Raw genomic sequence first — 25016 nt, 5'->3', positions numbered from 1 at the left:
GGGTGCCGCCAGAGGTCGGAGCTCCATTAATCTGCCAGCGCTGTTCAGATTAATTGAAAAACAGATAAGTATGTTGAGCGTGGCCCACGCTCGTCAACTCCGCAGCCCTTTTTTAACATGTTTCCTTACGTAAAGCTCATGGTTTATCGAGTGTGGGATTTATGTAATGTTTGGATCCATGGATGAGTCAGTCGTGCACTTGGCACTTTTTCACTGATGAGAAAGTATTGAGTCTTCCATCGGGTTGTGTAGTTCGCCTGCAAAGCTGCAGGGCTCTTTCAGCAGAGTTGCCACACACATAATGTACATACATTTCATCGACTTTACCAGCTAATTGCATTAGCTGTTTTACAGGCCATCTTTACAGGACCACTTGCTTGTTGTGTGTTGGCTCTCGCTTGGCCAAACACCCAACCCAACACTCCTTTGAAAAAATCCTCCCTTGACAGTTTCCATGGAAACACCTGTTTCTTGAACAAATAAAGACCCTCCTGTCTTTCTTTCCCGGGACCTAACATGACTGACCTCTGACCCCTAAAGTCCAAAGTCAGCGAGGAGGTATGCGGGAACCTGGCTGAGAGAGGAGGCAGTAAGGGGAGGGTTAGGGTTAGAGATAAGAGACCCAAGGACAAGACCCTTTCACAGGATATTTTTCACCCGAAAGCCCCTACCTCAGGCCAGCTTTTTTTACTGGGCTATAAACTGGGATCAATAAAAGTGAGCTTAAGGGGGAAGAGAGGGCAAGAAGAGAGACAGAGAGAAAGAGAGAGAAGAACATTAGAATGGTAAAGCCCCGAGCGCAGCGTTGGGAGTTCTGAGGGCTTGGCAGCTCTCCCTCTCCATCACTCACAAGTCCACCATTGTTCTTTGGGACACTGGAAGGGAAGGGGGAGGGGGGATACCTTGATTTCTTTTCCATAGACTCCCTTTTGTGTGAACTTGGGAGAGAATAGAGAAGGCATTGTCCCTCCACAATAGTCTCGACTGATCAATCACACACAATTTACACTGCAGCAGACCTGACTGTTCTCATTAGTGAAACCTATTGTAGACCTAACTTGGTGGTTGGATAGGTTGTATTGTGCAACGCTACTCGAATGTGTTCCAATCACTTCCAATTCTAATCAATGGTAAATGGGAAACATGTAAATCAAAATCTGTGCTCTGTCCAAGTGACAGAATGTTTATCATTTATTTTCCTTTTTAAAACTTTGAAATATTTCTTTTTATGGGGATGTATAGATGGTTTGTGAACGAAAATCTTATCCTATAAGAACATACGCTGCCAAGAACAACATTGCTGACTTTCCTAATCTCTGCTGTTGCAGCTGAGCTTTATAACCAAGTATTGCTCTGGAAACTAGGCATAGCATTCATTTTAGCAGAAAATTAAACATGAGAATATTTGCTTTAAAGCTTTTAATGGGCCTTGCAAGAAAATCAACAACATACTTGAAAGTAATATTATGACAGCATATGAACTAAACTTCTATTTTATATACAACATACCTTGTGATAACCAGTAGAATATAAATTTATAATCAATACATAAAATACATATTTTTCGGTGTCATTAGTTATTCAAAAGTCACAGTATTAGCTCCTTATCCTTAACCGTTGATACAACAACCACGGAAACAGCAGATATCTCAGGCAGTGAAGGGAAGGACATCATGTCAACTAGATGTTTTGGTTTCAGTAGTCCTGTAGTCATTTATTTCTTCACATACGCACGCACAACTAGCCGACAACACAAGCTTGCGAGATTGCACAACGTCATTCCTGGGGATTTGTCATATGATACCCGCATTTCATGCATGCAGTTGGGGCTGGAAAAGGTACAGTGAGAAACGTGTGAAGGAGAAGAAGAAAAAGAAGGCGAGCTAAGATGAGGCCAGTGGAGTCTGAAGTTCATGCCCGTCATTCCTAGTGGAAAAGTTCATCTGTAATCCAAGCCCCCCTTCCTCATTTCTCCAAGATGTCTCAAGAGAAGAACTCTGGGGTTCTTCCAAAGTGCAGCATGCTTGTTCGCAGGAAGAGGGCATAAGTTTGAGCAAAACAGGGGACCTTGCCACAGTCATTGTCTGTAGTATTTACTTATCGAAGAACAATCAAGAACATTACAGTCTTCTCCCTGTTCGTGATTTGATTATTGCTTGGGGCACAATCTGAGAGACAACCGTTCTTGGGCATCTACTGTGAAGTCACTGGGAAACTAGAGGCGCACTTCAAGTCAAAACAGCCTTATGCATCACTCACAGGCTATAAAGCTCTGGGGATTGATCTAATCAGGAGTCTTTATGACCTCATTATGGCTATTCATTTGTGTGGAAGAGATAGTGGAGATAACAAGATGGGCTTTTGTTGTATCCAGACGCCATAGCTCGGTCTTAGGAAAACAGTACAAGATGATCCTGTATGCTATAGAAAAACAAAGTCCCTTTTTAAATCCTCAAGTATCTGGTCCCCTTTTGAAACAAATGGCAAACAAACTCCACAGACCGGCTCTCCAAACATATTTTGGTTTCATTTGTCAAACAGCAAAAAAAGGGAACAAACTAATTTAGCAACCCTCAGTATGGAAAATACAGTCTGAGCACATTCACATGCTCTTTAAAGATAGAATGGAAGACAAGTCTCATAACGAGCCCCATTCTCATGGAATTATGGTCGGTTCATATTTTAGACACCAGCTTTGTTCCCTTTTTCCCTAAAGTTCCCAAAAGAAGGAAGTATACGTTCAAATCTCTGACGACTCGATCCTTTCGATCCAAGGCAAACCAGCGGGCAGCTCGTCTTTGCCCATCAAATCTCTCCCCCTGTCAACCGTGCACCTGTCTAAACTCCCCCCATCCACACCTCCTCTTCCTCCTCCTCCTCCTCCTCCTCCCCCCAGCTCCCCGCGGCCCCCCCTCTGCTCGTGCAGCTCCCTCTCCAGGGCCTCGCTCTTGTGGTACATCTCCAGGTAGCTGGCCTGGAGCTCGCGCTGGTACCGGATCACCTTCTCCTTCTCCGTCTGCCAGGTGTTCCGCTCCGCCTCGAAGGCCGTCGCCTGCGCCTCGTTCTGCCGCCTCTCCAGCAGCAGCTCCGCCCGCAGCCGCTCCTCCGTGGCACCGGACGATCCCGATCCCGTCCCGCCGAAAGTCTCCTCGGAGATGCCTCGATGGTCGGCACCGCCGTTGTTGGTGTTGTCACTGTTGCGGCGGACCTTGCGTCTGGCTGCCGTTGCGGCCTGCAGGGCGAGCTGCAGCGCCTCCACCTGGCCGTCTTTGTTGCGCGTGTCGGCGCGAGCCTCGCGCAGCTCCGTCTTTAGCTGGAAGATCTCGCTCAGCTTGCGTGCCACCTCCGCCTGCGAGTCACGCAGCTGCTGCTTGAGCAAAGAGATCTCGCCCGACTTCTGGCACACCTGAGGGGGAGAGAGGGGGGAGAGTGTGAGCACGTGATGCGACCTACTTTCCACCTCATACTCTGCAGTGCCGCACAGCGTACATATCCATCTTTTACCAGTTCATTATCTTCAAATCCCAAAACAATACCCCCTAAGCACTCCTCCCCTGCCCTCTGTCTGTACCTCCCTTCTCCACCCATCTGCCTCCTCATCCTCTCTTCCTTCTTTTGCTCAAAGCCTCTCTTTTCTCCGATCTCTCCCCTCCTCCTCCTCCTCCTCTTTTCTCACCTCCCACTGCGTCTCCTCCAGCTGGGGGTTGTTTTCCTGTGCTCGTCCTTCCCCGCTGCTGCTGCGGCCTCCTCCTCCTCCTCCTGCCCTCCTGAGGCTCTGACTCTCGGCCCGGAGTCCCTCGGCCTCCTGCTGCAGGCGCCCTCGCTCCTGCTGCGCCTTGTAGAGCTGCAGCTGCAGGCTGCGCTGCGCGCGCTGGGCCTGCTGCGACACCTGCCGCAGCTTGGCAGCGTACAGGCGCTTCAGCTCCTCCACCTCCCGCTCCCACAGACGCTGCTTCTCCTCGAACACCTGCGCCAGGCAGGACACGGGAGACTTCTCAGAAAAAAGGTGGAGTAAGGAGGACAAGGTGGACAAAGGGTGGGGTGGGGTGGGGGTGGGATTGTCAAGGACGGGTGGAGGGGGTGAAGGGGTGAATAGATTAATGGAGAGGTGATTGCGAAATGAAGAGAAAGAAAGCAGCGCAGACAGAAGCAGGGGGAAAAGAGAGAAGCGAGAGCGGGAACAAAACAAGACAAGCGATGGTTACCACACTATGTTTAGCTACGGGCTGGATGGGATGCGCCGAGGGGTTTTCTATAGGGTTTGCTGAGAAGCCGATGGAGAGCGGGAGAGGAAGCGTTAGCGTTAGCACAGGCTGACGGATGGGGGTGAGGACCACGGACAAACACACAGCTGTGACACAGAAACCAAGCAGGACGAGACATCTTAACTTAGCACAGAGGGAACAGCGAGTCAGGGGACCGGATCGGAGGGCATGTGGCCAGAATTAAACACGTTTTTTTTTCTTCTGCTACATCAGTATGGAATGAGGCCAGTGTCAAGGAAACGCTGTGACTTTGTGGCTCAATAACAGAATGGGGAGTTGTGAACCTGTGTTAGGAGGAATATGATAATCATACTGAACAGAATTGCTCAGCGTTCTGTGTCTGCATAAAAACACTTGGCTGTCATTCTGAAATCGAGGTATTTGAAGAGAGGGTCTCACCTGTGCGACGGCGTCCTCGCTCTCGTCCAGGTTGCGGCGCATATGCCTGAGCTCGTGGTCCTTCTCAATCAGTCTGTCCTCCAGGTCTCGCACCACGTCCTCCATTGACATCGACAGCTCGTAGGGGGGCGGAGCCTCGCTCCCGTATCCACGGAGACGGCCCAGCGTCGCCGCCCCGGAGCCGGGCCCCGGCAGTGAGGCCTCGGTGGCGCCCCGGGAGCCGGCCGAGTTGCGGTCCAGCGAGCCGATGTGGTCGATGTGGCCCATGGAGACGCTGATCTGCCCCAGGTGGGGGCGGAAGGGTGGGCGGAACGGGGGCAGAAGACTGCTCAGCGAGTGGTGCCCAGAGTCGGACGCGTTCTCCTCCTCCTCCTGGCTCAGATGGCGTGCCGGCTGCGGGGCCTTGCTGTGATGGCGTGAGGGTGACGACGAGGACGAGGACGCGCTGGACAGCGACTTGGACGCCACCTTGATGTAGGACGGGCGCATGCCGTTGCTCGGTGCCGCATCCGGACTGTCCTTGGCCGGGTAGAGGTTCTGCATGGAGCTGAAGTTCTTGGGCGTGACGGGCTTGAAGGCGGACGGCCTGAGGCGAGACTGCGGGGGAGAGCAGAGGGAGTGAGAGCGGGCGGACGAATCCATTGAAGGCTGTCCGCCGCAAAGGACGGGACCAATGTGCCTGGCTTTTTGAGCCGGCGCCAAGTGCCACATACTAGATTGCTTTGAACGGACACTGTCCTCCTTGTCCACATATTTCTCTTTTCATAACGCCCTTTCAATGCAATTGATGCGGTACGGGCAGCCTAGATTTGATTGCAGCCATAAATTTTCACTGCGGAGGCCCGGACACAGAGTGTACATGGCAAGGACCGGACAGCTTAAGTGATTTACTCAGACATGAGAAAGAATGGGGTGGTGTATGACTCAAGAATGAATATTGCTCCAATGAGGAGAAAGATATAGCTGCAACACAGAACCAACTGAAAGTAGCTTATCAGGAGACAGCTATTCATTTACCAAACAGAAAAGTGATATTGGAAAAATCATTAATCTCCCGCAGCCAAAGGCCCACTTATAAACCCATACCTCAAACACAGCCTTCTGTAAGGAGTCGAACCTGTATACTCAACACATTGCCCTCTGTCTAAAACAAAGTTGTATCTATCTTATTAGGCATTACAATGAACTATAAAATGTGACTTTATTACTTTATTTATCGTATCACTCCAGTAATACAGAGAGTAATTCTGTTTCTTCTTTGATCTTTATCTGCTTTATCTTTCATACCAGTGTACTACAGTGTGGTTTCGTTTACCAGCCTGAAATATCATTTGAAACCACAAATAATTTATGCACACCTCCTTAATATTCCTCATTAAGCAGAATTTACTTCAGAAGGCTAAGAACATTCGTAAACAATAACTCACAAAGTGGGCATATACTGCATGTCCCGCTTTAGCTTACCATGTACTTTCTGTAACATAAATTAATTGTAATTATCATCAAAAAGTAAGGGGATTGTAAAATGTTTTAATACAGTTATAAATATATGCATGTAAATGTAAGAACCCTCTGTTGGCTGAATAGCAATATCTGCTTCCCTAATTCTAATCCAACAAACTTCTATCCTACAGTACAGCTGTGTACCTTGTCAAATTTGCCCCCCATGGGCAAGGAGTTTTTGCCCATGTCCACCTCCTTTCCGTCCTTGTGGTAGACCTTGGAGTAGAGGTTCTCCTCCTCGTGGCCATGCTCCCTCTTGATGGAGGACACCCCGGAGGAGATGATGTGTTTGCCTCCCTTCGGCTCCTTCTTGGCGATGTTCAGGTAATTCAGCAGCTCCCTCTGATTGAAGCCTTTCTTCAACAGGCCGTTGCTATGGCGAGGGGCCACCTGGGGCATTGCCCGGCTGCCCTTGTTTGGAGAGACGTCTGGCCTCTCGATCAGGCTGCCTACACTTCCCATGATGCAACGGGCTGAGGAAAGGGGAAGGGTGGAGTAAGGGTCGCCACCGAAGCTCTTGCTGGGATCACGGGTCAAGGATAGAGCCTGGACTGTTGCCATTGGTTACAATATCTGGTGGCTCCAAAAGGAGGTCTGAAGGAAAAACAGGAAGAAAATCAAGAAATAAATAAAGAAATACATCATAGAAAAACCTGATACTCCTAAATAACCTCTTGGAAGAAAATGTACACTGCATATCCGGTGTACGGTGTATCCTCTTATCTTAATCCTCATGGTCACTCTGACACTGTCTATAATAGGTACAAAGGCATTCATACTGCAGTCAATATTACTGTTTATCCATATCTTCTGCTGTTAATGGAAAACCCGATACTTTCAAAATATACTTCTGCATAATCTGGGCTGGATGTCAGGTCAGTATCAATTCGACTTACTTAGATATTTTACATATTTCTGTGCTCTAGAGATGGTCACTTAAGTAATTTCTCATGTTAGTCCCTCCGATTTTAGTGTATGACCTGCAAAGTATTAATCAGGCTCAGTGTTGGATTTAGGGGCAGCTCAAGCAGGCATAAATATTTTAAGGTTAAGCTGTTATATCCACACAAAAAAAAGACCCAATGCGGTTTAAAGATGTCCTCTCTGGATTTTCACATAGGCTTCATGTGTTTGAAGTGTTAAAGAGAAGCACACACACGTGTACATCCCCGCACGCAGACATACACACACATACTCATCATGTACATTAAAGCTGTGGGTCTCACACACATATGCATCCAATGCAAGCGTAGCGCTAGCCAGATGCTTAAGGATGGACCAATTTAAGCGTAGAGCTAATGAGATGCTAAAGCACAGACTAATGCAAGCGTAGAGCTAGCCAGATGCTAAAAGACAAACCAGTGTAAGCGTAGGGCTAGTGAGATGCTAAAGGACAGACCAATGTTTGCGTAGAGCAAATGAGATGATAAAGCACAGACCAGTGTAAGCGTAGGGCTAGTCATATGCTAAAGGACAGACCAATGCATGTAATCCTGAAAGCGCAACAGCAGTGACTAATTTACACGTCCTGCTTCACCAGTCGCCGACAGAGAATTAAGTTCTTCCTGATCCATTCCTCACTGGACAGACGGGACTGGATATCTGTTCAGTGTCTTAAAGCCTGGAGTCTGGGCCGCTGCTTGCCAATTTAGTGCCCTAAGCGACTTGCTTTGTGGCGCAAGATAGATAGTAGATTTAAATTTAAATGTATTTTTATGGATGTATTTTCTGGTGTCGTTTGGGGCACTATGTATGAAGCAGCAGCCCTACCTGGAGCCCCCCTCCTTCCTCTACTCAATCTCTTTTTTATTCGCTCTCTCTCTCTCCCTCTCTCTCCTTTCCTCCCTTTTGGACAGCTCATTAAGGAGCTGTATTGATTTCACCCGGCTGATTTCTCTCCTGATCTAAACATACTCCACTGGCCTCAAGAAACCTAAGAAGCCCAAAACACAACACACACACTCAAGTAGGTGTGCTACCACAAGACACCCACACACAACTGGAGTCAACACGTTTGTAGTGATACTAAGCACAGTAACATGAGACGCATTGATTTAACACTCCACACCTTTCCGCCTTGCATCTCCATCTCCAAAAAACTGCACAAAAATAACTGTACAACTACATTTAAAAGTAAAAACACAACATGAAAGAATTCAGGGAAAATGTACTCGTCATTTATTGATACATTTATCATTTTATTAAATCCTAGTAGAGAACACATTTACAAGCCTTTGTAAAACTGACTCTGCAAAACCGTCTAAAATTAGTTTCACATTCAAATCTTTTCTTTCCCGTCTTACACTTTGTTGATACAAACAACAATCAACAGCCCCTTGGCAAGCTTCATACTAGGCTACAAAAGTAATATTATATAACATGGAGGAAAACGCGGGTTCCTGGGTGAGGCCTCTTACTCCGTTAGATCAAAAAGCCGACTCATGTTTTTATGCATGAGAAACACACGCAGCCCCCCAAAGAGGAAGTAAGTGCCCACACGCACACGCACATACACACCAGACACACACACGCACACACACACGGCAAGCTTCAGTAGCTGTGATTTGGTCAGGAGGAATGAGTTTACTTAGAACCGATGACTGACAACTCGGAAGATGAGACACCGGATAAAGTCCTCGTAGTTGAGACATTCGCACGAAGAGGGAAAGCATGTAGGTTTTAAATGACAGAGTCGGCTGCAATGATGCAAATCCAGGAGACACTCCCAACACATATGTATTGAAAGGCTGATAGCTTCCTGTCATCATTACACCGGCACGCTGTGAGTTATCTGTAGACCTCAGCCTCTGTGGGAAAGGCGAAGAAGAATTAATCTGTTTCAAATATGCTGAAATAAAACATTTCAAATGATTTCAGGGGAAACATTTCTGGAATATTTCCCCAAATCATGCTATTAATAGCTACATGGGAATACAAAAACCTTACATTAAACAAACAACAGCAACACTAGTTATACCACCCCAAATACCTGTACTATTAATAACATGCTGCTAGGTCAAGGAAGATCTCCCATGCAGGAGACAAGAGCTGTCCAGCCAGGGATGTGTGGGGGAGCAGGGGAGAGCCCTTTTAAACAGAGGCCACAAATCTCCCAGGGCCAGAGAAAAATGTTACATCCAGCCTGTTTCCGTAATTGCCCTGCTTCCACTCTGCCAGAGAGAAGCCCACGTGAGCTCAGAGCCGTGGCCTGATTTATGGTCCAGACGAGTCCCCCCTCGCTGGCCAACCCTGCACACTGCACATTCCTTGCTCAGGGACCAGGTTTAATTAAAGGCCTGCTCCTCAGAGAGAGAGAGAGGGAGGGAGGAAAGTAGAGAGTGCAAGAGAGAGGATGAGTGAGAGAGAGAGAGGATGAGTGAGCAAAAGAGAGAGAGAGAGAGAGGATGAGTGAGAGAGAGAGAGGATGAGCGAGAGAGAGAGAGATAGAGAATGTGTGGTACAGACAGAAAAGGACATAGAAGGAGGGAGAGAATGGAAGGTTGAGAGAGAGGACTATATGCAGAGTAGTCATTTGTTAAACAGCACCTGAAACTCCCCTGTCTCAGCAGTGTGTGTGGGTATGTGTGTGTGTCTCAGCAGTAAACATCTCCACAGGGCACAGCAGGCTCGCTGAGTATGTCTACTCTGGAGGCAAGGGGTAGGATGTGCCCAAGCGCAAGTCCTGGATCTCTTCGCTATGTGTGTGTGTGTGTGTGTGTGTGCGCGTGCGCGTGTGTGTGTGTGTGTGCGTGTGTGTGTGCGTATGTTTGTGTGTGTGTGTGCACGTATATTTGTGTGTATGTGTGTATGTGTGCTCGTATGTTTGTGTGTGTGTGTGTTTTGGGGAGGGGGAGGGACCAGGTGGCTAATGGAGAACAAGTGCATTTTGAGTGCAATCACAGAGTTTTTACATAAGTGTCCCATTTCCCTTAATTTGACTGAGGGCTGACCTCTGTGGGGAAGGGGGTGGGCGGGCGGACTCATGATTATTCATCCAGTGAACAATCAAACAGTCATGCATTTCTGTGATGCTCTCTCGCCACCCCAATGTTTCACACCACACTTTATATTTAGTGGAGTGGAAAATGTCAGACTTAAAAGGACTTGCCCCACTACCACCCACTGGCACAAGATTGCCTAATGTCTGGCCCTTGGTATTGATTGAGCTTTAAGGTCACATTAATATTTCAATAAGTTGCATTTTGCAGAGCACACAAAAAAAACTGCCAAAATTGATCTTAAAAATGCACTCTGAATTTCAGAGAGTAGACTTTCAGCACACCGGGCTGTTATTCAATGGGGAGTGAAAATAGTCAGGTTTAAATGATAATCTAGCCCCAAGCGGTGTGAGATCATCAGTAGAACTAGCAAGCATGCATACAAAGCACAAAGTTCAGACTCGTCCTTAAAGCAAAACCTCATTAGTTGGTCGCCTCAGTCACCGCAATTAACATCTGAACAAAGTCACAAATAATACTACATCTGTAAAACCACTTTCTTGTAATTTTAGAAGTCACAAGAGATAAGTAAAGGGTGTGTTAAGCCCCCCCCCCCCTTCCCTGTGACTGTTTCAGATTTATGCCTGTAATAAATGAAAACAATGACAAACGAGGTGAGCTGAGACTGCTTCCCATCCACGAAGCAAAGGGCACGACCACTGGGGGAGGGTTTCCTCTTTTGGGCCGCAGTTCATCTGACACTGAGGAAATTGTGTCGTTCACTGATCGCAAATGAGTACTGTCAGAGACACCGTCCTCACTGACTCAGCATGTTAACGATTCATTGGCAGGCTTTCAAAATGGTTTCTCCATTTGCGAGCCACTCACAACATCAGCGCCAAACGCATGAGATTGAAAGCCACGATAAATAATAAATCATAAGACTAATCAAAAAGGAACAATCAATCTGATGAAGCAACCTGATCTCATAAGTATGGGCGGACCACCAGTTGTCCAGTGATGTCACTGGGGACCTTTCGATTTAACGTCTCACTGCCCAAGAACACTAGACAAGGAAGGAGAGTGCACAGTAGCACAAATTGATAATTAAACCTTGGCTTGCCGACATTAACAAACGAAAGCCTATTTGCTTTCGAGCCATAGGCTAACTGTTTTGTCTCATATTATTGAAGATTTATTCATAACGCAGGTCAACCAGCGTCCCGACTTCCTTCAGCAAAACCTTGTGGAGAAACCTCTCTGTGTTAAGTGCCTGCCTGACTATTTCATGAAGGGTTTTCTTTTTCTTCACATTTACGAGCGCTTCACAATATCTCATTTACCCCCATGGCTCTGCTCCATGACCTGAAGTGAATATCGCATCTGTTGGACGTGACATAAATTAGAGGGCTGGCAGGCCAGGCTCATTTAGCGGCACCGGGCTATAAGCTCCCCCCTGTTCCTATGAACATAAGGCCCCCTCAACACCGATTACATCACGGGGTCGATTATATTCATATACAGGTACTATTTAGATGCAGCGCCACCCTGTACACAGTGAGCCATTTAACTTGTATGGATGCTGATGTTTTGGAGGGTGTGGGGGTGGGGTGTACATACACACAAACCCGCTATTAGGGGTAAAATGATAGGGGTGGGAGGGGACAGATGGCGAGTATGAGTCTTATTTACCCAGACCACAAGCTTGACTGCACACCTAAAGCACATCACTGTCAAGATTCTGTCACTGTATTCTCGAATGGGTCCCATTCGGCCTATATGTCATTTACTCCCTAAACAGATTATAACCTTGTTGACTAGCCATCATTGATATCCTCATGTCCATTTACCAAAAGGGTGGTGTTCACCAAAGTGTGTAAAAGGTCACGAATAATTAGCATAGTACTGGGGCAGGTCAAAAGGTTTGGTCTGTCTGAACTCTTTGAGTCGTGGAAATTGCAAAATCTCCTGTGCAGTTGAGCTCCGCGGGCTCTCCTTTGTGTGAATAGGTAATGAACAGCGCTAACCAGTAACCGCATCTGTGTTCGAATGAAATCAGCCACAAATGTTGCTTTCCGACACACTTACGCACCTGCTCATTCAGCCTAGGGAAGTTACAATGCCGTTCTCTTCCTCATTTTAAATTCACTGGGAGTTGCATCTGTACAATCTGACAGTTAAACGTAAACAACATGTCACTGCAGAGCCTCTTCGTGGGACTGGTCTCATTCAGTCACTATTGGCTTATTGACAAGCTCTTAGTTTATCAGTCGACACTCTAATTACACTCGTGGTTATCTCTGCAAATCGCCTGTCAGGCCTGATGGGGAGATATGGTGTTCATCGACAGGAGGGATGTTACGTAACCAAAATTCGGTTCCACACATTTACAGTTCACGAGGGACCACAGAGAACGTCACGCATGGGTTTTGTGTGAGGCCATAGCACAACAACAACAACAACAACAAGGCGGAGGATCAAATGTTAAAATACTAGTCAGACTTCAGAGTTCAAAATAAAACCTCATTAGAGGTGAAAATTACCAAATGAGTACGTCAGCAGAGGAAAACTACCAGGCAGCTTACCGCTGTTACCCTCAAAGAATGAGATTTGTTTTCTTACCATGTGAGAGATAAATCCATCTCACGCTACTGTATTAGTAATTAACACCTCTGGGATTAAGATTTACAATTGTTTATTTAGCAAATGCTTTCATTCAAAGCTACTTAACGGTCCAGGTGAACCCTTCAATGTCTCAGTTAGTGCGCTCCAAGGCAAACAGGCCCGTGACCTTGTAGTTATTAGAGCTCTACCCAGCCTTAGACATGCAACCACCATGGCTTTTCAACCGTGCATCAAGAACAGAGAGATGTTTGATAAGGCTTACTGCGGATGTGTGAGCGTATGAGGAAATACAATATATTGGGTAACTCTTTCCAGTGGCAGAGATGGATCTATTTTTTTCAAACAAAGAAAACAAGAGGGGCTAATTCCACCGACGGAGTGTTGCCAGTGTGCGTGTGAACAGAACAATGTTTACAGATGGCCTTAAGGCTGATTAGCCTCGGTGGACGGACACGAGAGGTCGTGGCGTGAACTTTAAACCTGATTACCGCTAATATGCTAACAAGGGACCACAATTGACCCTGGAACATTAGTGTTGTTTTAACAAGCTGGATCCCTGACTGCCACAAAAAAAAAACTTCTCTTCCCTACACTTAACTCTTCCTAACGCCCAGTGCAGACTTACTGCTTCCCCTTAAGATTTAAACTAAGACTTAGGGGCTTAATGCTTGGGCTTCTTCCTCGTCGAAAGAAAGAGAACAAATAAGTGCATCAAATGAAAAACTGTTACCTGACTATCCTTATACTGTTTTGCAGCATTCTGGTGCCTATGCACACACATGTGCATTTAAAATCTGCCTATACACACTGTCGTCGCTGAGAAATGACCACACAATCCCAGATAAACGACCAGGTCTTGTACACATTAGGGCCAGTTCTAGTCCGGACCTATGTGCTTTCTGGGTTAACTGGGTTAGTTTCTGGCATAACCAAAGCTCCAAAGGGCCTAACGTTACTCTCATGCCAAAACAAACGCAGATTTTTTTCCTCCAGTTTCCTGGATTGTGACCCCTTCCATTCACATTGTACTGGCTGTGATCTTCTCCTCTCCCTTGTGTATGATAATCCAGTGCCATTTAATTGCTCGTAGTTATTCAGAGTTAAATCTGTAATCTGCTTTAATCCTGGAGTATGCTGAAACTGGCTGAAACAAGCAGCAGCAAGGAACAGAACACATTTGCACTCAGAAGAAAAAAAAAAAAAAGATAAAATCCATGAAATCTCATGTTCTAAAAAGAAACTGAGGAGAAACATGACAGACCAGATTGAGAGCATCTCTTGGACATCATTTGTGTACCACTGCCATAAATAGACGTGTCATAAACAGTCAAGAGAAGAGGCTCGACTTGTTTTGCATGCTTCTCCAATCTCCTGACCCCTACACTACCAGTTACAATGCGTTGTTGTTCTGATTCATGTCCAGTTCCCCTACGCATAGCCTACCTGCATCAGCATCCGGGAGAGAACTAACATGGCCTGCCCTGTAGATTCCGCCTAGCACTTGTCCCCTCTCTGTTTGCTTGCTTTTCACCTTGAGATCAGTGGTATCGGCACCATCTCCTTCACACTTTTGTGTGTGGGCACACTCGAGTGCTGCAGGTGGACCTTGACCTCAGGACCATTAGGGAGAAAGCTGTTTTTGGAAAATGGAAGGGTGTGATAAACGGGCAGAGACCAGACATTCCTCACATTGCTGCACAGGTAATGATTAATATGTTCTTTTCAGACGGCTATTAAATTAGAAGTTCTTGAGATAAGCTTTTGGCAGAAAGGATGGAGTTATTTTTTTATCTCTTCTTACATTTTCTGTTTGCACACGTGACAAGTGCATCACATTTTACACTGAATCAGGTTTGAAGTTGTAGATTGAGACTGGGCAAAAGAAAGGTGTTACCACCAGCATCCTATGGCCATCTGACTTTGAACTGCAGTGATGGTGAAGGACCAACTGCAGTCACACTTAATGAATATCATCATGGGACACAAAATGAGTACCTGAGATTGCAGTCTGCACACTGTGATTATGCATATTGGGGGGGAGATCACCGTAATTACATCGTCTAGCTCTGCTATGAAGCTAAACTCCCATGAAGAGCAAAACAGGTCCTTTGGCTAAGGAGTGTTAGTAAATGCTGATGCTCCTCCAAGCAGGCTCCTGAGAATTGTAAAAAATAAAACAGTGATTCTACCCTGATGCTACAGCTGAGGCGGTTTTATTTTGTGTTGGAATAAGCACTTTTCAGGTGTTTACCATCATTGCAAGTGTTTCAGTGCATACACCGCTTTTTTCTACCTCTGGGTTTCCTTCTTGGAGTTTCGGCCAAAGATAAGGATCAAAGCCTGGACGTGGAAGACTGCCACAAAACAATGCATCAGATGGAGAACTGACACGTCAACCTGTCTAATCTGTTCCCTTTCATACTTACTGCGTCCTCCAACCTCAAATTTAAAATATACTCACACCACAGTCAAAGCCAGTAGCAAAAGACTTGGCTGGATTATCAGAAGGTTCTTGTAAACGCAACTGGAGCTACAAGTAGTCTCAGAAGAAGAGTGAAAAGGTCTCAATGAAAGCTTGCTGGTATTGGTTACACAATCCCAGAGTGCTTTGCATCTCCAGTAGCCTATACATTCTTTTTTCCCCACCAACCATTCAGTTGGACATACTCAAGTATCTCTAGGCTCAACCACAAGATCGGCAAACACAAAAAGAATAAAGGCCTGTTGCTGGTTTAAAAACTCCATGGATGAAGCTGAAAAGACCACTTTAGGGAAACAATGGCTGGAGCATTTGCATACGCACAGTAGCCAGTAATGAGGACTTTGTCTCCTGGTAAATACGGCGCCAGTGTAAGTCTACTGTTTTGGTTTGACGTCACAATGTGATAAAGGATTAACCTGCCGTTAACTCCTTCAGTTGCAAATTAGGCTAATTCAAAAGTTAATCAGGCACAAAATAATCTCTTTTGTCAATCATCATTATGGCACTGAATCAAAGCGCATTTAGTTTATCCTATGCTGTTGGGTGATGAGGGTCAATAAACACAGTAATAAAGCATGATACGTGACAAGAAATGAACTACTTATGACTCATTAAAGAATTTTAAGGGATGATTAGAAGATATTTCCAACGGTACTGAATGATAAGAATTCTGCTTTGATGGATGGAATTATCTGAAAAAAAAAATAGTTTACGTACAACTACTTAAAAAAAACACAGTCATGAACAGAAAAAGCAGAAGGCACTACTGTATCATTGCTTTAAGAAAAACAAGGAAATGCTCACCAATGCCTCAAGAGAGTAGCTCCAAGCTAAAAGGCACCGACCGCACTGGCACAATGTAACCACTGAGCCTCAAACAAAACAAAGCACAGTCACCTGTGAGTGAACCAGTCTATGAGCTTTCCCTCCTTCCGCCTGCTGCTTTGCTTCAACCGCAGCGCAGGCTAACGTTTGCTTCAGTGCCCCACGCCGAGGCTCAGCCCAGTATGGGAGGGGATGGAGAGTGAGGCCTGTCTATAGATACCCATTCATTCGCCAGGGCTGCCAGCAGAGCCTGTGGGGATTATGTGTCTGGGTACTTTCCACCAGTCTCGTTCACCTCTGTCTTCGTCTTTGTAAAGAAGATGTGCCCCATTCGAGAGGCCACTGTTGTAGGACTTGTTCTCCTTGTTTCCAGATAAAGGATATGTTTTTGTTTTTTTCTTTATATTGCGTAGGGCAAACTAATTCAAGCACAGACACTGGTTAACCTTTACCTTACCTTAACCTTTATGGAAGTTGTTGATTTCCTTTTTGGCTTATCAGGCAATAGAAACAAATTAAACGGTTAGAAGCAAGCAGCGACCAGACAAAGAGATGGGAATTGCACACACACACACACACACACACACACACACACACACAGAAAAAAAATGTGCTCTGGTCCCACAGTACGTTCGAACAATGAGCTTAGTCTTTACACACTCAACTGGGTAGCCTGGCCAGTTCTCCACAGTATCATGTTACATAATGTTTGGTGGGAGACACTTGGAATTGAAAAGCAAACGGATAAAAAAAAGGGTTGAGAAAGAAAGAGGGTGAAACTGGCTTTTTTTTCAGGCTTTAAGAGAGCGATTTCGACTTGTCCCTTTGTCCTGTGTGATCTAAGACCGGAGTTGTTCTCACCTCTGGAATGCCTTCAGTCCACAACTCTATCAGCGCAACCAAAGTTCACCTGCCTTGGTCAGGGACCTGCCTGCCCCAACCTCACAGGTTACACACTGGGCCTTGGGAAACAGCCTATTTGCTTTGGAGTCGCCGCGCTACATAGCTGTGAAATTAAGTCAGAGGCCTGAGTGTATCCGCTAAATGAAGAGACAATAGCAGAAGTACTACGAGCTGTCACTGCATGTCTCCCTTTCTTCATTCTGTACAGCACTCGGGCAGATTCAGTCACTTTAGTTAAATTCCTGAAATTCTCACTCTGCATACGTTTGGAAGGAAGAGATGCCTAATGATGACAGGAAACCTGGAGGAGTAGTGATGTGAGTGAGGATGTGTATGTGTGTGTGTGTGTGTGTGTGTGTGTGTGTGTGTGTGTTTGTGTGCATGCGTGAATATGTACTTTAAGTAAGTGTGTGTGAATGTTGTGTGCTGTGTGTGTGAGTGTCTCTCTGTGTTTGTTTCTATATATGTGTGTTTGTGTGTGTGTTTCTGAATGTGTGTATAAGTGTGTTTGTGTGTTTCTGTACGTGTGTATGTGTAAGACAGACAAAGCTCACGGCCAGAGGAGTTCACTGGGGACAAGCCTGAGCCTGCTCTCATTCACCTGTCTGAGGAAGAATGAGAGTAGGGGGAGATAGGAAAAGAGAAAGAGAAAGAAAGAGAGACAGAGAGAGAGAGAGAGAGAAAGAGAGAGAGAGAGAGAGAGAGAGAGAGAGAGAGAGAGAGAGAGAGAGAGAGAGAGAGAGAGAGAGAGCATAACAAACAGAGGAGGGGGGGAAGGCAGACTATGCAAAGCTGCTGAGCCAGACTCATTTCCTTAACCTGAGCTTCCAGAGAACTGGGTTGAGTAACCTTCCAAAGGAACTCTGGGGGCACATTTTCCAGACAGGACAAAAAAAGCGCCTTGATGCAGGAAGAGCAGAAGAGAGGAACAAACATCAGAGGGTGAAGCAAATGGAAAAAGTCCAACATTTGTTGATTAGGTAAATGTTTGCCACAAACTTTTAGAGTGTGCGGCAATAACTTTCATGCACATTTTCCCCTGACAATCTGCACCTCAACAACCTAGGTGTGTGTTTATCTCTTCAACAAAGTCCCTCATTTGAACACTGCGTCCAATCCTCACCCAATAGAAAGCATTACCAGACACTACCAGATATTACCAGTGCTTGGCTTTCCTCTACAGCCCAGGACAATGACAATACAGCCCTGCATGCATCTGAAGTTCAGCTTGCAAAACACAGCTCCAGTAATCCAATGAGAGCATTTTAGTGTTTTAGAAAAAGCTATTGACAAGGGTTACATAATTTCTTTGTGTGTTTGTGGCAGTATGTTTGCCACATTGATGCACTTGTGCATTGATCGATGCGGTTTCCGTAGTATCTGCTGCTGCATCAGAAGGTCATCAAAGGTATTATATTTGCAGGAGATACAAAACAAACAAACAAACAAACAAAAAAGCGTAAGGCACTCGCTGACATTGATTCAGATTCACCCCAAACTGAATAATTTCTCCTCTCAACCCACTGAGGATTTCAACGCAACACAAACTTGACAATGCATCCTACCCCAAACCTCTCTGTCTCCTCAAAGCCAGCTGCAAGTGAAAATAATCCCGATCCCGAGGGCGCCGTTTTAGTTTTTTTGGTAGGCAGCCACTTGTCTATTTAAAGAGACAATAAGAGTGAGTGAGTTTGACTCACGCCCACTCGTGCTGTGGTGCCACGGCCTTGAGAATAGAGGGTGCCGTTATTGAACAGAGCTCCAAATAAACGTGCCTTTGAACATTAACATTCCCTATGCAAACACACTGTGTGCTGCAATGCGGAGAAATTAGGATAAAGTCTATCCCATTGCTTGGTCGAAGTATCCCTAGGCGTTATGTTGTCAGGAATTTCTAATAACGGATGCCGTACTTGCAAGGAGCAGGTCACTGACTATTTTCTGTGTCATTTTAATGCTGGGTTTCACAAAACCCCTTTAGCCTATCAAGGGAACATTATAAAATTAAGCGGAGCAAGTTACACAGTGAAAAACATCATGTGCTGGTCGTTTCTCATTCAATGCATTGTGCTCAGTGACATTAACACACTGTAATCACAGCCCCGAACAATAGCCCAGGCGACTATTTCTGGATTTTTATCCCCCGTGTGTGGTATTTCAGAGACAAAAGGCAGCAGCGGTAGACCTACCACTCCCCTCAACACTACCCACTGACTGTGACCTCTGCTGAAACAACCCATAGCTGGCCGTCCCATGGGGCTCGCTCCCATTGTCTCCACTGTCCAGTAAAAGTGATGCGGAGAGTGGGGGGCACTCGCTCACAGACTGATTGCATGGATGCAACAGGGACTGACAGCGCCGAGGCTTACAACAAAAACAGGGGGGCGGAGGAACCAGCCAGGGGCCATTTTAGGTGTATCAGGTTCGAAAAGAAGATCGGGATGTGGCGAAGCATGCCCCAGGGCTCTGTATGAAAAGAACCAAAATCAAAAAAGTTTTGCACTTTGAAGTCGAAATATCAAAAGAACTGTGTGAATTGACAAAAACAGAATCACAATGTATCAAGGCTCAAGTCTTTTGAGAGAAATTATTCTTATGGGGTTCTTAGACAAACAAACTCATGAAAAACCTTTTAGTTATATTGTGCCGGCTAATAAAAGGCTATGCTAGTGCTTCTGGCATTGTTATAACAGAAGAGGTTACCAGTCTTTAATTACACAGGCACAGACAATCTTCTTCCCAGAGGATAAAGAGGGTTTAAAACAAAAGGGAACCCGAGCAGTATAAGGGAGAGAAAGAGAGAGAGAGAGACAGGGAGAAGGAGGAAGAGTTCGTGATTGAGTGCGTGTGTGTGTCTGTGTGTGTAACGTATCTAAAGAGAGAGGGTGAAATCTGTTTAATCCTAATCCAGCACGAGACCATTCCGACCCTGTCAGATCAAGTGCTGAGCCACATGGGACACCACGAGAGGGAGGGAGGTAGCGAGAGGGGTGGAGGGAGAGAGCGAGAGAGGGAGGGAGAGAGAGAGAGAGCGAGAGAGGGGTGGAGGGAGAGAGGGAGGGTGAGAGCGAGAGAGGGGTGGAGGGCGTGAGGGAGAAGATGAGGGACAGCCACAGCTCTTTGGATGTCAGGGCTTATTAGTGGCCCGATTAGCTCCCCCTCCCCTTGGGAGAATTCCCTGCTTGCGGGAGCTGGCCCAGGGACCTCAGGCAAGGCCAGCGGACCATCTGCCAGAGGAAGATAGTTCCCGATTCTCACATCATCAGAAAGCGTTTTCCCTCTCTCTCTCTCTCTCTCTCTCTCTCACACACTTCTCTTCCCTTTTCTCTGCCTGGGAGCTTGCTCTGGACTGCAGGCATGCAGATGGGTCTGGGGCCGCTTAAAACGCAGACCCATGGAGCAGGGATTTGGCGAGGGGGAGGGCAGAGGAGGGCCAGTGACGATAACATGAGCGGTTGGGTGATGGCGCAGTAATGAGATTTGTGGCTGGTGCGGGGATCCGCGTGGTGTTGAGTGAAGGATCACATGCCCCCCCCCCCCCCCCCCCAACAATGGCATCAAAACATACGTATCAGGATGTTGTCTGCCTCTACTAATCATGCACACACTCCTCATTTTACTCAGCATGAAGACACTAGTCCAACTCTTCCACAGAAGTGCTTACAAAAACAATCTCCTTATTATCTCCAAGATATAGACCATTGACTTCGTGCCATTCCACTTCATCAGCTGCTGTATGTGTCAAGATACCAAGATGCCTCAGCCAACTCACTGTAATGAAATGTGTTGTGTGTTATCTTAAACTGAGCAGAGGAACTGACTGACATGCTAGCACTTGAGCCGGGAGCCTTCAGATCAGCACATCAGCTATTTCCAGACTCCAATTTGGCTGAAAACACACGGCATGTGATGTCGATTTCGGTTAACGGCATAGGCTGCCACTAGCCTGTCATGTTGAACGAAAAGCCAGCAGGGGGTTTTGTGTGGGCTATACCTTAGAGACCATATGATGACAGTCCACCCACAGACAGTCTGACTGACAGAATTAGATGTGACGTTAAAAGGCTGTATGGACCGTAGCGTGCCCCTCCACTCCCCCACCCCCTCACAAGCGCCACCTCACAATGGGCCCAAGGCTCCACGGGTCAAGGCTCTCCCAGTGGCCTCTGGTAACCACGGTTACTGGCCGGTATAGTGGAGGATCGTGGTGGTTCCCTTTTGTCCCCAAACTGCTGGACATCAAAAGGTGTCTATGCAAGAAGCTCGCACCCAAACATTTTACAACACAAACAAATGGACTCCTGTGCACTGTTGTGGGAGTTTGAGGTTTCAGCCCTCAAAGACCACCATGACTATGTTTAGGAGTCAAACTTCCCACTGGACGTTTTTTTTTTTTTTTTACAGAGAATGTAATGTAATTAACTAACTGTACTTTTGAAACTTTAATCTCTGTACTAGTATTACACTTCACTTCTTACTATGGGTTTACAAAACATGATGCTAGGCTAAGAAAGTTTGTTTAGAATCTCTGGGAAACATGCATCAGAATTTCAATGCGCGCAAGGTGTGTGTACATTAACATTAGAGGTGGAAATGAAACATCTTCCTTCATTAATTATGCACAGTTGTGTCCGTAGCCTTTTTTAAAAATGGACATTTCTCCTTGCGCCTGGAGGCACAGGAATAAGAGCTTACTCACTGCTATAGCTAAGTTACATTTTGATGTCTGACCAACTTCATGTCGCCATGGTCCCTTCTCATAAAACCCAGAGACAAGCCTCTCAAAGAATTTGTACTCCATAGTCACTAATCCCGGGGGGAAACAAAGTCGGGGATAGCCACTGCCGTAAGTAGCCTTGGCTATCTCGTTCTGTGCGCCAATCTTTCTTCAGACTGCAAAATCGTCAGGTCATTGTAGTTAGTTTCTAAATCCAGCACACGCCGCTAGTGATAGCATAGGCACTCACGAACTGCTCGATCGATTTGACAGATATTTATGTCGAACTTTAGGCTTTTTAAATTAATTGTGGTGGTAACTTAAGACTGGCTTACTCAAAATGTCCATAGGAAAATGAAATAATAACGACTACAAGCACTTCAGAAAACAGACATCTGTAGTTTCAGCAACTGGCGTAGCGCACATATCTGCAGCAAGTGCATATAACATCCCAGATAGCAAGCATACGTTGGCCCTACGTTGGCAAAACGTTGTGAGCCAACGGTGCATATCGTTGGCCTGACGGTGTGAGCCAACGCTGGCCCTACGACATTTTGGCCGCTGGCCTAATGTTGGCCCAACGTTGGCAAATAGGAGTGAGTGTCGGGTTTTGGTTGGCTTTTAACCAATTGCCAACGTTGGCTTATAACCAATTGCCAACGTTGGCTAATAACCAATTGCCAACGTTGGCTAATAACCAATTGCCAACTTTAGCTTATTTTTGTTAAACCAAAGCTATTTTTCGCTTTCTATGATCTTACAGAAGTCCACCCGATGTCTATTCAATGTCATAATTCAATAATTCAAATCAGGATAAGGTGTTACAATGTCCCATAATCCAAGGACGGTCATACTTCTTGCCACCACAGTTAATGCATCCAAAAACTTAAACCAACCTATCGTAACGCGACCTATCCCGCGGGCCACCAAAAAAAATCCGCTTAACAAATATGTTTTTATCAATATAAATATGGTTTAATGAATCAACCTTACATATTTCAGAAGTGACAGGTGTGTAAACAAGGCATGAAGTCTTGTTTGACCCTCAGCAGGAACATCTCTTACGTATTTTCCGATTTGTTTTGTACAGTCGCGAATGGCAACAAAGTCGATAGCCTAGGCACGGCCCGTAAGGAATTTAAACAGACAGCAGTTACCTACAGGTAAAAATCATTTATTGTTGGCAACACGCAAGCAAAGACAAAACAAGCGAACACACAAATAAATTAGTCTTGGTAGGCTAGTCCGCATCAGTGCCGCCATCCATGCTGCTGCTGCTGTCGCTGGACACCGGATCACCAGCCGTAGAGATAGCTCAGCTGCTAACTAAATGACAGGTAGCTAGCCAGCTAACAAAATCAGCGTAGACAAGAATGTGAATTCTGCGCCTGCTTGCGTTACCTAGTCGATAGTGCTACGTCTTATGTGGTTAATTAACGATACGGTTCCTACCTTTACTGATAAATGTGGATCAAAAGTTTAAATAACTTGTTGAAAATTGAAATGACTCGCTACAGTCAGAAAAAGGTGACGAAGGCAGTTCACAATATCTGCTAACGGTTTTTAATTTTAAAATAAGCTCGTGGCTATTTGTATTGTTACGCAGTGATACAGATATAGGATATATTCTGAAAGTGTTTACAGAGACGCGGAATCACAATGTCTGGCCACCAGTACGCTATATGCTTTTAATACTCATGTTTATCTTAATAAAAAAAACACAGGATTGATTACCAATATGCCCCGCAGAAAAAGGTGGAATGGTTAAAAAAAAAAAAAAAAAAAAAACACAATCAAAATGTTGGGCAGCTGACGTTGAGCCAACATGAACCCAACGTCAACTGCCCAACCAATTGCCTTTTTATATTAATGTTGGGCAGTTGACGTTGGGTCAATGTTGGCCCAACGTTGGAATTCCAACTCCAACTGTAAAAAACACAGAGTTGGAATTCCAACCTTGGGCCAACGTTGAACCAACGTGAACTGTCCAACCGTTGCATTTTGACGAGACTGCTGACGTTGGTTCAACGTTGTCCCAAGGTTGGAATTCCACCGCCAACCTTTCCAACCAGTCGCCAACCAATGCCGCAGTTGGGCCAACGTGTGCTTGCTATCTGGGATGCCTCTATAAAACCGGCAAACTGAAACTTACCATATTTCACAAGTAGATTGGTCACAGTCAGAACAATAGTGTTGCTCTTCTGAACACTTGATAGTTGAACATATGAAATGTATGCTCCTTGATGTTGGTGGAGATCGTAAAGCGAGGTGGACTCGACAGTGTTGTGTCGTTGCACTGCAATGTTGTGTGGGACTCTCCCTTTTTCCCTCTCTGTGATTTGAACTGCGCACTGCGAGGGGCCTGGGAACTAATCCGATCCTCCTCACAGGGAAATATGTGACCAGTGAAGACCGTAACCCAATAGTGCCCTCTAGCTTAAAAAGTAACATAATACTGCACATTCTATAAAGCCAACGCATATCTCTCCGGAGTTAATTACGTAATACGTATTCACATGTAAATAGTTTGCGAGGTTGGCAAACCATCGTTGGTGAACTATGTCATGAGCCATGTGAACTATTTGCTTCTGGCTTGAAAAGCACTTGCCATTTAGAGACAGATGCAGTAAACTAAGCAGGATATTATGAAGCACTCAAAATAACTCTACAACTGCTCAATGACACGGACCTATATTAGCCTAGTCTTAGAAGCCCGCAAAGAAAACATGAATATCAAAGGTAAATAAATAGAAGCTGCTACTAGAACATATGCTATTTGAAAGACAGAAATACATGTAGGCTATTCTCCAGTCTATAGCCTAATTTCGATTAGCACGGTTTTCTCTGGGCAATATCCACCGAGGCGCATCCATCTGGCTAACGTAGTATGTTAAACTCTTTTATGACAGTAGTTTTCAAGCTGACAAACATAGATACCATAGACTTTTTTCCGTAATGACTATGATATCTGAAACTCTACCTCTTGCTCTGAACCAGTGAAAACCTGTATGGCCAGTGAGTAGCCTACAAGTAGTCACACACCGCCCTGTGTTCGGGCCCCACCATCACCGTCGCATGTAATCAAAGGCCTTAAAATCAGCATCCTCCGATACCGATGACAAAGACCACCTTAGAGGCATCTACTTGAATTTACTGGGGCTTTGAACGTCAGTTTCCAGACTTTATGACATGCGCATCTTTCAAGCCTATCCTTGCCCTGTCATTATCGTTCTTTTACCACAGACGGCATATATTAGCTTAGCCTCAAGGCACACACCTGAGTAGTGCATGCGTGCTTCCTGTGTGAAGTTACAGAGAGAGCCAGTCACGCAGGGTGAAGATATGCATGTGTGTGTGAG

General features: G+C 45.7%; 1 protein-coding gene across 1 annotated transcript; it reads right to left on the bottom strand.

Moving 5' to 3' along the window:
- Positions 1-1404: 1404 nt before the first annotated feature.
- n4bp3 (NEDD4 binding protein 3) lies at positions 1405-23926 on the bottom strand. Its single transcript, XM_080841248.1, has 5 exons — positions 23810-23926; positions 6312-6761; positions 4665-5261; positions 3677-3967; positions 1405-3406 (listed from the first exon to the last, which is right to left on the bottom strand). Exons 2-5 carry the CDS (start codon positions 6726-6728, stop codon positions 2741-2743), a joined length of 1971 nt encoding a protein of 656 aa, XP_080697374.1. The 5' UTR covers positions 6729-6761; positions 23810-23926; the 3' UTR covers positions 1405-2740.
- Positions 23927-25016: the final 1090 nt, after the last annotated feature.

The sequence above is a fragment of the Sprattus sprattus genome (assembly GCF_963457725.1).
Source record: "Sprattus sprattus genome assembly, chromosome: 6".
In the NCBI taxonomy this organism is placed as follows: domain Eukaryota; kingdom Metazoa; phylum Chordata; class Actinopteri; order Clupeiformes; family Clupeidae; genus Sprattus; species Sprattus sprattus.
Note: the sequence above shows the minus strand (reverse complement) of the source record. Positions and strands in the feature narration are given on the sequence as shown.

Bases quoted from the DNA above. Each gene is read 5' to 3' on its own strand.
- n4bp3 (XM_080841248.1), bottom strand. From the start codon at position 6,728: ATGGCAACAGTCCAGGCTCTATCCTTGACCCGTGATCCCAGCAAGAGC. The intron at 3,968-4,664 runs GTGAGACCCTCT...TGCCTGGCGCAG, and splicing joins GCGAGGACGCCGTCGCACAG to GTGTTCGAGGAGAAGCAGCG. The intron at 3,407-3,676 runs GTGAGAAAAGAG...TCTCCCCCTCAG, and splicing joins TGGAGGAGACGCAGTGGGAG to GTGTGCCAGAAGTCGGGCGA.